Source organism: Coregonus clupeaformis, chromosome 21 (assembly GCF_020615455.1).
Source record: "Coregonus clupeaformis isolate EN_2021a chromosome 21, ASM2061545v1, whole genome shotgun sequence".
In the NCBI taxonomy this organism is placed as follows: domain Eukaryota; kingdom Metazoa; phylum Chordata; class Actinopteri; order Salmoniformes; family Salmonidae; genus Coregonus; species Coregonus clupeaformis.
Genome location: NC_059212.1, coordinates 22,125,159 through 22,139,467, shown reverse-complemented (window position 1 = coordinate 22,139,467; position 14,309 = coordinate 22,125,159). Strand labels below are relative to the sequence as shown.

Here is a 14,309-nt window from a genome sequence, read left to right as displayed (position 1 = left end):
CATAAAATGTACAAGGTTAGAAAGAACTAACGACCATAGACCTTTATTGTGGGACTTTCTGTCTACATGAAAATACGAAATGATGTATTACCCATATTCAACAGATACTTAATACAGTATTAGACAAATCATTGATGATTAAGGATGTCATTTAGCACTTATTGCAATAAGTGTCTCTAATATGTAATTGTTCCCATAACAATGATAGACTATTAAACATGTTAAAGGCCCAGTGCAGTCAAAAAGTGTTTTTCCTGTGTTTTATATATGTATATCCACACTGAGGTTGGAATAATACTGTGAAATTGTGAAAATAATGATAATGCCCTTTTAGTGTAAGAGCTGTTTGAAAAGACCACCTGAAATGTCAGCCTGTTTTGGTGGGATGGAGTTTTGGCCTGCCTGGTGACATCACCAGGTGGTAAATTAGTTAATAGACCAATAAGAAAGAGTTCCAAACCTCTCTGCCAATAACAGCTAGTTTTCAATTTTCCCCTCTCCACTCAGACCTCTGCCAGACAGTCCTAGCAAAATTCTTGCTTGAGAAATTGGTCTTTGCTAAGAAGCTATTTTTGTACATTTTTGTACATTTTAATTTAAAACAATCACAGTTAGGTACTTAATTGTTACCCAGAAAGGATTTTATGTTGAGATAAAAATGGCTGCATTGGACCTTTAACTGTTAAAACATGTTAAAACAATCAGTAGTATTAATCACAGCTTTCAGCCAGGAGCCACACAGCTTGTTAGAGTCCATCATTGTAGCAATGTTCTCTTCATTACCTTATATGGCTATATGGTTACTGATTGGTTAAAATGTCCAATAATAAAGAAATTATTGACATGTCACATGATATTTACGATAAATATTCTAAATGAAACCAGCTTTGTTTTTAACTTCATCCATTTTTATTTTTTACATAAAGTATGTACTATTTTCATCTCATTATTAACATCTATAACTCTCATCTTTGTCCACAGTGCCAAAGGTACTGGTAATACTGTCAGTCTGTACTCTGCATTGTCCTGATGGTTGGTTAAAGGCAGGTAGCACCCCTCTGACTGGACACGGATGGCACCGTCCTGAATGGACAAGGGGCTCAAGGCACTGGTGTGGGGGGAAGCTAGGGGTCATGACGGGTCAACATGCCTGATCAGTCCGGCTTAGGTTTCTTTATCTGAGAAGAGATAAGGCATGTGGGTCAAAATACAGAACAACATACAGTATAAGACCACACACTACTGAATACAGGAAATAATGTGATTGTAGTACATGTGACTATCTTGGCATACAGTGTGTATATATATATATATATATATATATATATATATATATATTTATATGTATATATAATGACATCAGAGGAGGCTGGTGGGAGGAGCTATAGGAGGACGGGCTTATTGTAATGACTGGCATGGAATTTATGGAACAGAGTCAAGCATGTGGTTTCCAGCCATTACAATGAGCCCGTCCTCCTATAGCTCCTCCCACCAGCCTCCACTGAATGAGATATATGTATATATATCTCTAAACCTTCAAGGTTGGAGCAGGTAGCTGCCGCCTCTTTTGCCTTGACAAGTCCAACATTTGTGGCTGCAGAGAGTCATGTGCCACTTGATTAGTTGTTGTTAGAAAATCACAAGATATGTTTAAAATAAATTGTTAGTGAGTGACACGTAGGGCCAGGAGTTTTTCCTGACCACATGACCTGAGCAGGTAAAACTCCTGGTCCTAGTGCTAAGTGACCTGGTCTGGTCCAGTACCTTAGGCTGTTTCTTGGGCTTAGTGAAACGGTTCTGTGGGACCACGTTGAGACCTGCGTTCTTCAGAGCTGTGATCCTGGCTGCAATGTCCGACACCTACAACAAAGTACATAACATGAATATTCTCTCACTCAGATCAACTTAAAAGGACTTAAAAACACAATTGAATTGTATGTTTTAAAGCAAATATCCACATTATGGACATCTGTCTAGTTCTTTCATTCAAACATTTTATTTGCTATTTTCATTATGTGACAATCACCAACATTCAAACATACAATAACATACAATTTTCTAATTCTAATGTCATCATACCCGAGGTAAAACCCGAGGTAAAATCCCCCGCTTTCTCCTTTTTTCCAAAGCAAAAGTCTGCGTCTGAAATGCCACAAAGGGCTCGGGTCAAAGGTCGTGCACTACATAGAGAATATAGGGTGCCATTTTGGACACTAACTAACTAGCTATGAGACACAGAGGGCATCCAGACTTGAACACACCTGGAGGTCAGACTGATGGATCTGGGCAGCAGCCGATGCCACCTGCTCTTCCAGGTAGGACAGCTCCAGGTCAGAGGTGGCATCGCCGATGGCCCGGGCACACTCCTCCAGGTCATCCAGCTCCGCCTCCAGGCCGTACGCTGTGCCCGCCGCCACATACACCTGAAAGGCACAGTTCAGTTGGCACAGACAGACTGACTGACTGTTGGCATTGCAGTTTTATAACATTAGCATCAGTGTTCTTGAACCCACAGGGACAGTGAAATATGTTAAAGGATAGACAGACACAAAGACAGACAGGTCTTACGTTCTCCTCCAGTCTGCTGAGCTGTTCGTCCAGCCTCTTGGTGTCAGTGTTGAGGGGCAGTGAGGGGGTGTAGGGAGGAGAACAAGCGTAGTCACCCTCCTCCACCCCCTGGAGTAGGTCCTCTGTCGCATTCAACACCTTCAGCACCTCAGTGGTGATACTGCGCAGTGACATCGCCGAGTACCTCTACACACACACAGACACACACACGATTGGATTTACACAAGTTTTATGCAATCCCTAAAAGCCTTAGGTCTCTGTGTGCAACACATCCATTAATTTGGGAATAACCGTTTTAGACAAGCAGAGAAGAGCCAGATTCAAGAGAAACAAAGTGTTTGATTGGTTGATTGATTGCATATAGCGCTACCCCCCGGTGTCCAAAGCACGGTCAAGTTATCAGTTAGTTTGTGATCTCACCTGCTGTAGCGAAGCAGAAAGGAACTGGAGTGTGTTTTCTAGGTCCTCATCATTAACACAGAGCAATGGAACGAAGGAGGACAGAGGGGGGGGAAGATAGGGAAAGTAGAAGGGTATAGAGTAGCAAGCACAGAGTTAATGTTACAGCTGTTAGTTGCTTTGAGGTTAGAAATGTCGAAAGGGTAGAGCCACAGAATTACATAGCAATTTTGGTATCTCTATGGGTGAAGCTAGGTCCTTTTAGTTTCTTACGTTCTGGATCTCCTCTGAAGACAGTATCTCCTCCTGAACACAGGGGGAGCTCTCTTCTGGGTCCTTAGTTCGGTTGCCCTCAGTTTCTTTCTCTTTCTCGTCTGTATTCTTCCCAAAATTCTCCCCTTCTCTTTCCCCAAAATCATCCATCTCCTTCTCACTCGTTTGCTCCTCCACCTCCCCACCTTCATCTCCCCCTCTTTCTACTCTCTTGCTCTCTTCTTCCAGGTCTCGGGATGTCTCTTTCTTTGTCTGGTCTGATACTTGTTCCTTTCTCTCATCTAAATTCTGTGGTAGGAGACTTTTATGGGTCTCTGTTTCAGTCTGCTCATCTTTCTCTCCAACCTTCTTTCCACCTCGCTCCACGACACTCTCTACTGTCTTATCCCAAGAGTCTCTTAGTCTTTTCTTCCCTCCAACCTTCTCTTGAGGTTTGACTCCAGTCTTATCTAAAGTGCCAAACCTGTCTGAAAGCTGTTCTAACATTAGCATCTCATTAATTAGATATTCATCTACCTCTTCTTCTTCCTTAAACTCAGTTTCTCTAACTTTTGTTTTGTTCTTATCCTCTTCTCTCTCTTCTCTTTCTGGGTCCGCCACCATCTCTCCATCCATCTCTACCTCCATCCCACCCAGTGTGTTCACTAGGCTGCTGATTATGTCGTCAAACATCACCTCTTCCTCCACAGTGTCCCCACTTTCTGTTCTTTCTCGCTCTCTTTCTCCCACTTCTGCCTCTCCCATTCCTCCTTCCACCTTTCTCTCTGCTTCCCCTGCCCTCTTTCCTTCCTTCACTCCTTCAAACATCCTCTCCATCATCCTCTGTACCTTCATGACTCCCTCTTCCTCTACCTTTGTGTCCGTCTCTTCGCTTTGCAGCTCTCCCTCTTTCTCACTTTCATCCTCAAAGTCAAAGAGTCTGACGTCTAGTTCACCGACGCTATCTCTCCTCTCCTCGTTCCTCATCCTCCCTTCCACCTCCATCATCACCCCCAGGTACCAGGGCTTCTCGCTCACCCTCTCCACCTGTCCCCTCCTCCTCTCTCCCTCCATCTCTCCCCATCTCTCTCCATGCCACTTTCCCTCCATCGATCCTCGTCTCTCTCCGACCCAGTCTGCCACTCTATTGGACGACTTCAGTCTGTCTACTTTGCTCCCCTCTGCTCTCTCCTCCTCCTCCTCCTCCTCCTCCTCCTCTTCCCTCTCTCCCTCGTTCTTTCCCACTCTATCTAGTTCGTCTTCCGTAGAGGAGAACTGGGAGGCGCTAACGAGACTGGCCAGATCTCTCAACTTGGAGGTCAGTTCCTCTTTATCTCCCTCCATCTCCCACAGTGCCTCCGCGTCTATCTCCTCCCTCTCTCCTTCTCTCTCCACTCTCCCTTTCTCCATCTCTTCATCATAGAGACCCACTTTATCCAGCTCGTCCTCGGTTGATGATAACTGCGCGGCATTGACCTGTCTAGCCAGTCTGCACAGTTTGTATGCCAGCTCTTCCTTCTCTCCCTCCCTCTCTCCTTCTCTCTTCTCCTCCATCTCTCCATCACTGACGCCCACTCGGTCAAGCTCTTCCTCTGTTGATGAGAAATGTGTGACTTGGCTAGCCAGCATACGCAACTTGACGGTGAGCTCCTCTCTTCCTTCTCTCTCCCTCTTTTTTGCGCTCTTCTCCTCCCACTCTCTCTCCCATTCCTCAACCCTACCCACTCTGTCCAACTCATCTTCAGTGGATGAGAATTCTGTGCCTCTGACCTGACTAGCTAGCTTGATTAGTGTCGACTTCAGCTCTCCTCCTCCATCTCCCTCCCTTTCTTTTGTCCTCTTCTCCTCCTCACCCTCTCCCGCTCTCCCTCCTTCCATCTCGACTTCTATATGCCATAACCTCTCCTCCGCCTGGTTTCCTTCTCTCCTTCCCTCCCTTCCTCCCTCGTCCTCTCCCGGTCTGTCCAGTTCGTCCTCAGTTGATGAGAGGTGTGCGAGGCTGACTTGGCTGGCCAGCTCCCTCAGTCTGATGGTCAGTTCCTGCTCAAGATTGATGGTCACTCCCGTGGTCCTTCCTCCCTGGCCCTCAGGGGCCCCACAGCCGGGGGCCTCCCCCTCAGGACCCCATGGTTCAGGGGTCAGCGCCCTGGAGGTCAAGCCACCGTCCAAAGTCAGAGTGTCTGGGGTGACTGCGCCAGACTGGCTGGTCTTTTTCACGCTTAGTTTCTTGGACAGGTCATCCAGCAGCATGTTGCTATACTCCTGTTAACAGCAGATAGAAGACATAGAAGATATCAGAGAAATTAAATGGAAGTCCAACATGATAAGTGAAAGTGACAGACAGTCTCGCTTTACCTCTCCTCTTCCCTCCCCTTGATCCTTCTTAGTCCTCTTCCTCCTTCGTGTCCTCCTGACTTTGCCCCCCTCCTCCAGCTCATCAGCCCCGCTGCTCTCAGCCTCTATCCCCTCAGGGTTAAAGTTCACGTCGAAGATGCCCGGCCGGGATGACCGACGTGACGAGGGGGTGCACCGGTGCTCCACAGGCACCTTTCTCTTCAGGACGGCGAGCAGAGGCTTCTGGGGCTTCGGCCCTTGACCTTGAATCTGATCTTCTCCTACCTCAGACTCAGAGTTGAGGGTGTCCGTGCTGGCGTGGTAGCCCAGCAAGGGTGAGGGGAGGCTGTGCTGCTGGTCAGAAGAGGCCTGGGCGTCTGGTGCCTCTGACCCCTGGTTGTTGTTGGTCATTTTTCTGCGTATCTCCAGCAGGGCGGCGCCCCAGGCCCCCTCTCCCCCCTCGGCGTCATCTGAGCCCATCTCATCGTAGGCGGAGATCACACCGGACTCCCTCTCCAGTACACTGAATACCAGCGACTTCCTCTTGGTCAGCAGGCTGGGCCGAGACAGCTGGGTGCTCTGCAGGGCCATCCAGTTCCCATCTGGGCTCTTCAGCACTGAGGACGCACCTCCGGACACACACACACACATCAGGGTAGACAGATGCCACACACACACACACGCAGTAGACAGAGGCAGACACACAAACACAGGGGAGGATGCCTTTAGCCACCAGTCTTTTACCACAGTACATCAATAATAGGTCATTTTGTTTGTTTATTTTCCCCCTATTGAACAGTACATATTTGTATGTATCTTGAAACGGTAATTGTCTAGGACATGCAAGTAAAGCAAATAAATAATTGAAAAAAATATATAAAAAAATAAGTAATTTTGAAAATGACTAAACTAAGTGTGTGGAAAGACCATTGTAATGGCGCGTGTGAATAATGACTAGCAGAGTGGCCAGCAGGGTCTTACTGGAGTTGTCCAGGCGGTCAACACTCTTCCAGTTGGCCAACCCTGCCACTCCTCCCTCCTTCTTCAGCCCCTGCTGAGAGTCCTGGGAAACTCCAGAGCACTGCATCACAACGTTGTCATCCAGCAGGGAGAAGGCAGAGTGAGACCGCTAAGACAAATACAAGTAATTAAATAGTTGAATATCTAACGAGAGGTAAAGATAATCAATATAGGCCACACTGTATATATATGTTCTGTACTGGTAATATGTGACAGACTGGGTTTTGAACCTGGATCAACTGCATGCCGCAGTTAGCCCTCTGAGCTAAAGCCTGGGCATCAACTAACACAAGACTTTACGTTAGGCAACCCATAGTCTTGAGTTACCATGCTTCCAAGTCTCATTTATCACTCAGCTTTCTGAACAAACATGAAGAAGCCTGGATATCGAGGTTCGGCAACCTGGGTCGTCTGCACAAGACTGTGTTAGCCCTCTGAGCTAAAGCCTAGGCAAGGCTACTGATCATGTAAGGTAGTTCCCTGAACAACCTTACACTCCATACTAACCCATATAGAGGCCTTGGCGCGGGCTGAAGTGGTGCAGGAGATCTGGGGCTGGGAGCTGGGGGAGCTTGAAACCAAGGGCTGATCACCACTCTGGTTGTCGGGGGGCCAGTCCAGGTCATAGTCTGGCTTCATCTCAGCCAGGTTCTTCCTCCGCCGGATGATCTAGTATGAAATTAAATTGAGTTGAATTTAATTTAATAGAAATGAATATAAATTCAATTAAATTAATTTGGACGTACTTTCTGCACAATGGTTGTGGTCAGTTCCTCAATCAGCTCTTCCCTGTGGTCTCGCAGATACCTCGCCTCGCTTTGCTTGTCCTGGTCAGAACAACAACGAAGTCAGATATACAGTCAATAAGATGATTACTCTTTTTAGACATAACTACCTCCCGCAGAATATGTTACCGGACTGTCGGTGTGTCCCTCTGCCTTGGCGATGGCCTCGTCGATGGCCTCCTCTGCCACCCTCAGTGCCACCGTGAGGGTCTCTGCCATGCTGTGCTCTGAAAAGGGATGGGGACATAATCGAGAGGTTTCTTTAGATTAAAGTAAGTCTTGCTGTACACACACCAGCCAGCAGAGGGCGGTAGTACTTAGTGTTTTGTTCGTCTATTTTTGTTATTCTTTTTTTGTGACCAACTTTTTATTTATTTTAGAAATTTATGTTTTTCAGAGCGGGGTTACAGGTACAACAAAAAAAAATCAATAAACGCATATAAAGGTAACCCTGATCCATTATAGAGATCAGTCCTTTCAGGAGCCCAGATAATGTATTTATAAATCCCATCATTAGATGATTAGGTAGCTGACCTAAGTTGTAAATATAGAAAAAATGAATTACCTGGTAATGTGAATGTATCTTTCAAATCTTGGAATGTTCTCAAACCATTACTGTCCATGATATCGGTAAGCGTACGGATTCCACATTTGCACCACTGGGGGAATGCAAAAGGATGCCCTCCAGAACTCAAGGCATTATTGTGAAATATTGGAGTATTGGCATGCCATTTTGATTCCCAGTTACAGTTTATTTTTTCAATTTTGCACCAAATAGAAAGTGTGAGCAAAAGTAGGACCAAATCGTAATTTACATTGTTTAAGGGATATACCAGTGAAGACCGCCTCTTCCAGGGCAATAGGAGACATCATATTTATCTCTATACTCAACCAATTTAGGATGGAGACAAATGCTAGAGCCTGGAAATACTCAACCAATTGTCTGAACCAATTTAGGATGGGGACAAATGCTAGAGCCTGGAAATACTCAACCAATTGTCTGAACCAATTTAGGATGGGGACAAATGCTAGAGCCTGGAAATACAATTGAAAGTTTGGTCAAAGATAGTCCTCCTACGTCTTTCCCTCTTTGTAAATGTATACATTTTATCCGGGATCGTTTACCTTGCCATATACATTTTTAAACCGCACTATGAATTTTATCCCAATTACCAGAAGGGGGAGCCATGGGACGCATTTATTCTGATTCTGAACGGAGCAGAGCAGAGCAGATAATGCCTGTTATAACTGTGGCTGAGGGATTGGAATATAGTGAAGCGCCAAGGGGCTGGGACCAGCCTGTGCGCCAACGATAGGCTGAGTAAGTCTAAACCACGCTCAGTCTCTACTCTGATTGGCCAGCAGGGAGCGGGAACTATCTCTGTCAGAGTATTTGGAGAAGAACTTAGAACAATGGATCAGTTCTCTGAGTGCCCTGCGTGGTATTTCAGTGGACCCGTATATACGAACATCATATTTACCATTGAAGTGTTTTGCATTAATTAAAATACTAGTCTATTTTAGAAGACGTGTATTGACCTCTTTTGTTCCTAATACCAGATTTGAATTGACGCAACTTAACAACGGCTACATTTTCAGATATTATACATTTCAAGTTTGGTCAGAAAGTCGTTTTCATTTTTTATTTTTTTTATTTCACCTTTATTTAACCAGGTAAACCAGTTGAGAACAAGTTCTCATTTACAACTGCGACCTGGCCAAGATAAAGCAAAGCAGTGCGATAAAAACAACAACACAGAGTTACATATGGAGTAAAACAAAACAAAGTCAAAAATACAACAGAAATACATATATATACAGTGTGTGCAAATGTAGCAAGTTATGGAGGTAAGGCAATAAATAGGCTATAGTGCAAAATAATTACAATTAGTATTAACACTGGAATGATAGATGTGCAAGAGATGATGTGCAAATAGAGATACTGGGGCACAAATGAGCAAAATAAATAACAATATAGGGATGAGGTAGTTGGGCGGGCTAATTTCAGATGGGCTGTGTACAGGTGCAGTGATCGGTAAGGTGCTCTGACAACTGATGCTTAAAGTTAGTGAGGGAGATAAGTGTCTCCAGCTTCAGAGATTTTTGCAATTTGTTCCAGTCATTGGCAGCAGAGAACTGGAAGGAATTGCGGCCAAAGGAGGTGTTGGTTTTGGGGATGACCAGTGAGATATACCTGCTGGAGCGCAGACTACGGGTGGGTGTTGCTATGGTGACCAATGAGCTAAGATAAGGCAGGGATTTGCCTAGCAGTGATTTATAGATGGCCTGGAGCCAGTGGGTTTGGCGACGAATATGTAGTGAGGACCAGCCAACAAGAGCGTACAGGTCACAGTGGTGGGTATTATATGGGGCTTTGGAGACAAAACGGATGGCACTGTGATAGACTACATCCAATTTGCTGAGTAGAGTGTTGGAGGCTATTTTGTAAATGACATCGCCGAAGTCAAGGATCGGTAGGATAGTCAGTTTTATGAGGGCATGTTTGGCAGCATGAGTGAAGGAGGCTTTGTTGCGAAATAGGAAACAGATTCTAGATTTAACTTTGGATTGGAGATTCTTAATGTGAGTCTGGAAGGAGAGTTTACAGTCTAACATTGCAAGTTCATTGCAAGTTAAAGCGTACTGTTAGCTAGCTAGCAAGCGTTAGCTGGCTGGCTTGCTAGCTAACATTACGTTTATGATCTTTGTAGTAATATTATCACAGAAAACCATTTGCATTGCTAGTTATAGCCTAATGTAGCCTAGCTAACATTTAACCTAGTTGGTTAGCTTTAGCTTCCTGCAGATTAATGCATGGTGGCTAGCTATGACAATCAGTATGGGTTGGGATTATTGCCACGTTCAAAACAACTGGGAACTCTGAAATCTCCAACTTCCGACTTCAGTGCTTTCAAGACAACTGGGAACTCGGAAAGAAACGAGCTCCGACTGGGGAAAATAGTTTTGAACAGTCATCCAACTCGGAATTCCAACTCGGGAACTCAGGCCTCTTTCTAGAGCCCCGACTTTCCGACCTGATGGATGATTTGACCTCGTAATTGTCTTAAAAGCACCATTAGGTTCATTGTTTAGCTAGATAGCCAGCTACATGTCTAAACAAAAAACTTCACTTCACCAGATGATTACATGACCCTTCAAGTTAGCCAGTTATCTGGGGTTGATTACGTCATCTATTGTATTTCATGTCTAGACACCTAGCTAGATGTGGATGGGGGGTGGTTATAGCATTTTGTAGTGTATTAAGATTATGACTATTCTAGTGGAACCTGAGGGGATGTTTATTTTAGTTCTAAAAGAGACGTTTTTAGGGTGACGCCCCAGGGGAGACAGGTGATTGGACAGCAGAGGGAGCAACCCATATTTTTGCATACCTTATAAGTATAGGCTAGACAAAGGAGAGGTTAGAACAGACATATTATCTTTGGACACTGTTCTCCAGCCCGGCAGGGTCTGTAAACTTATGCTGACATCTTGTGATATAAATAAAACTTATAATCAAAGTACAGCCTAAGCAGACTCTTTGTTTGACAGCAATAATTACCAGCATTGACGCGATACTACAATTTCTTTCACATGACCCATCAATTTAGACAAGTGTGTCTGAGTAAGAATCATCCAATAATTATAAAATATTTATACAATATTTATCTGGACACTTTCTATTTTTGATATTGCTACTATGATTTATATGCAAGTAACCATTTCACTGTACCGTTTACACTTTCCGTATCCTGTGTATGTGACAAATATACTTTGATTTTATTTTAAATAGTGTGTGTTTACCAGAGACGGTAATGAGAAGAACAGCACGACCTGCACCAAAGTCAGATTAGGATATAGGCCTAGGACTAGATAAAGTGTATTTTTCTACTACTTTCACAATTTTTAGTCTTGAAATCTTTGGTTGTTTACTACACTACCTTACTCACTCTGTTTAGCACATGGCCTCACATGTGACTCCTTAAAGAGATGGGTGGGGCTAAGACTTAAGAGGGTGTGAACAATGCTGAATGGGTGTAGACAAAGAGCTCTCCAGTAGGTGTACCAAAACATTGTAGGTCCATTTTCTCAAAAGTGGGGTTACAAGTTTATCAACTTTCAAAGCAGAATTACTTTCCCATTGGTCCTCAACTGCAGTGTATGATATACACTTTTCTAGCTCTGAGTCTCTACTTTTATCCAATGTAAGAAACACAATTTCAAATGTTGCTACATAGGACTGAGCCGGTCGGTCACAAATGTTTCCTGCAATGTACTGTAGCCCCAAAAGGAAGCAACCCCAGTCTGTATGGCATCTCAATATATTGTCCATTGTTCATTAATTGGCGTGGAGTCATCATTGTCTAAATGTCCTGGAACATAGGCAATATAATAATAATGAAGTTCAGCAATAATAATAATAGTGTTCCTTTTACCCAATTGAGAGGGTTTCCTCATCATTGTCCTATGGCAGCATCAAAGCTGCACATTGAATTTACGGGAATGATTTTCGAGTGATTCTGTTTAGGAAATTGATTTCCCCTTCTAGCTTAGTTCGCGCTGTTTCCAGGTCATGGAGTCGCCCCTCTGTCACATTGGCTGCTGTCTCGAAACCTTCCACTTTAGTTGAGTAGGTATCCACTTTAGAAGTGAGCAGGGCAAGAGATTCATTTATCCGTTTTAATTGCAAGTCGAGGGCACAGGTCATTTTCGCATGAACAATCTCTCGGATAGTAGTGGCCAACTCTTTCTGTTGTCGGGTGTTGAGAGCCACCATGTTCCCACAGGTGAATTGTGAATGTACAGAATATGCCAACTACTGGAGTGAAATAGACCTGCTTTTGTTCCTTGTAATACAGTAAACGTCCCACACTTTTTTTTTTTTTTATTATTATTATGTTTTTTTAATTTTATTTTTAGGGGGTAGATCAGCTTTAAGATTGCAGATAGATTATAACTACCATCAATGTAATTGTCTGCATCACTTCCAATCCCCCATATGTTTTTTTTTCTCTCGCAAATATATATATATATATATATATATATACACAGTGGGGAGAACAAGTATTTGATACACTGCCGATTTTGCAGGTTTTCCTACTTACAAAGCATGTAGAGGTCTGTCATTTTTATCATAGGTACACTTCAACTGTGAGAGACGGAATCTAAAAAATCAAAAATCCAGAAAATCACATTGTATGATTTTTCAGTAATTAATTTGCATTTTATTGCATGACATAAGTATTTGATACATCAGAAAAGCAGAACTTAATATTTGGTACAGAAACCTTTGTTTGCAATTACAGAGATCATACGTTTCATGTAGTTCTTGACCAGGTTTGCACACACTACAGCAGGGATTGTGGCCCACTCCTCCATACAGACCTTCTCCAGATCCTTCAGGTTTCGGGGCTGTCGCTGGGCAATACGGACTTTCAGCTCCCTCCAAATATTTTCTATTGGGTTCAGGTCTGGAGACTGGCTAGGCCATTCCAGGACCTTGAGATGCTTCTTACGGAGCCACTCCTTAGTTGCCCTGGCTGTGTGTTTCGGGTCGTTGTCTTGCTGCAAGACCCAGCCACGACCCATCTTCAATGCTCTTACTGAGGGAAGGAGGTTGTTGGCGAAGATCTTGCGATACATGTCCCCATCCATCCTCCCCTCAATACGGTGCAGTCATCCTGTCCCCTTTGCAGAAAAGCATCCCCAAAGAATGGTGTTTCCACCTCCATGCTTCACGGTTGGGATGGTGTTCTTGGGGTTGTACTCATCCTTCTTCTTCCTCCAAACACGGCGAGTGGTTTAGACCAAAAAGCTCTATTTTTGTCTCATCAGACCACATGACCTTCTCCCATTCCTCCTCTGGATCATCCAGATGGTCATTGGCAAACTTCAGACGGGCCTGGACATGCGCTGGCTTGAGCAGGGGGACCTTGCGTGCGCTGCAGGATTTTAATCCATGACGGCGTAGTGTGTTACTAATGGTTTTCTTTGAGACTGTGGTCCCAGCTCTCTTCAGGTCATTGACCAGTTCCTGCCGTGTAGTTCTGGGCTGATCCCTCACCTTCCTCATCATCATTGATGCCCCACGAGGTGAGATCTTGCATGGAGCCCCAGACTGAGGATGATTGACCGTCATCTTGAACTTCTTCAATTTTCTAATAATTGCGCCAACAGTTGTTGCCTTCTCACCAAGCTGCTTGCCTATTGTCCTGTAGCCCATCCCAGCCTTGTGCAGGTCTACAATTTAATCCCTGATGTCCTTACACAGCTCTCTGGTCTTGGCCATTGTGGAGAGGTTGGAGTCTGTTTGATTGAGTGTGTGGACAGGTGTCTTTTATACAGGTAACGAGTTCAAACAGGTGCAGTTAATACAGGTAATGAGTGGAGAACAGGAGGGCTTCTTAAAGAAAAACTAACAGGTCTGTGAGAGCCGGAATTCTTACCGGTTGGTAGGTGATCAAATACTTATGTCATGCAATTAAATGCAAATTAATTACTTAAAAATCATACAATGTGATTTTCTGGATTTTTGTTTTAGATTCCGTCTCTCACAATTGAAGTGTACCTATGATAACAATTACAAACCTCTACATGCTTTGTAAGTAGGAAAACCTGCAAATTCAGCAGTGTATCAAATACTTGTTCTCCCCACTGTACATATACTTACATACACATACATATACACATACATACATACATACATACATATAAATACATATACACACCTTAATGTGATGTTATATGTTGACAATCATTTGAAAATAAGTTCATTTATAGTTATTTTGCATAAGAAAAGCCACAAGATAGCCACCAGTTTCAATGCATGCCACCGGAACCAGAATTTATTTTATGAAAAAATAAATAATAATGGTTGTCAACAAATAAACACAAGTGTGTAGTGGAAATGTTTTTTTTTTGCATATCCCCCTGAGAGTGGGTTCACAGCCA

The 14,309-nt window shown here is 43.8% G+C and overlaps 1 protein-coding gene across 3 annotated transcripts in view; it reads right to left on the bottom strand.

Annotated features, from left to right (window-relative positions):
• Window positions 1–886: 886 nt before the first annotated feature.
• The window catches only part of myripa (myosin VIIA and Rab interacting protein a), a 66,293-nt gene continuing 52,870 nt past the window's right edge, over window positions 887–14,309 (bottom strand). Inside the window, exons 6-16 of one of the 3 annotated variants that reach the window (XM_045206247.1) lie at window positions 7,488–7,585; window positions 7,320–7,400; window positions 7,081–7,242; window positions 6,535–6,682; window positions 5,575–6,182; window positions 3,241–5,481; window positions 2,569–2,754; window positions 2,262–2,423; window positions 2,080–2,142; window positions 1,765–1,860; window positions 887–1,178 (exon numbers count right to left, since the gene is read on the bottom strand). In XM_045206247.1, the coding sequence (XP_045062182.1) occupies window positions 1,155–1,178; window positions 1,765–1,860; window positions 2,080–2,142; window positions 2,262–2,423; window positions 2,569–2,754; window positions 3,241–5,481; window positions 5,575–6,182; window positions 6,535–6,682; window positions 7,081–7,242; window positions 7,320–7,400; window positions 7,488–7,585 (3,869 nt within the window). In that variant the 3' untranslated portion in view covers window positions 887–1,154. The remainder of the gene's footprint in view (window positions 1,179–1,764; window positions 1,861–2,079; window positions 2,143–2,261; window positions 2,424–2,568; window positions 2,755–3,240; window positions 5,482–5,574; window positions 6,183–6,534; window positions 6,683–7,080; window positions 7,243–7,319; window positions 7,401–7,487; window positions 7,586–14,309) is intronic. The other 2 variants (XM_045206248.1, XM_041841792.2) reach the window with 2 other exon arrangements.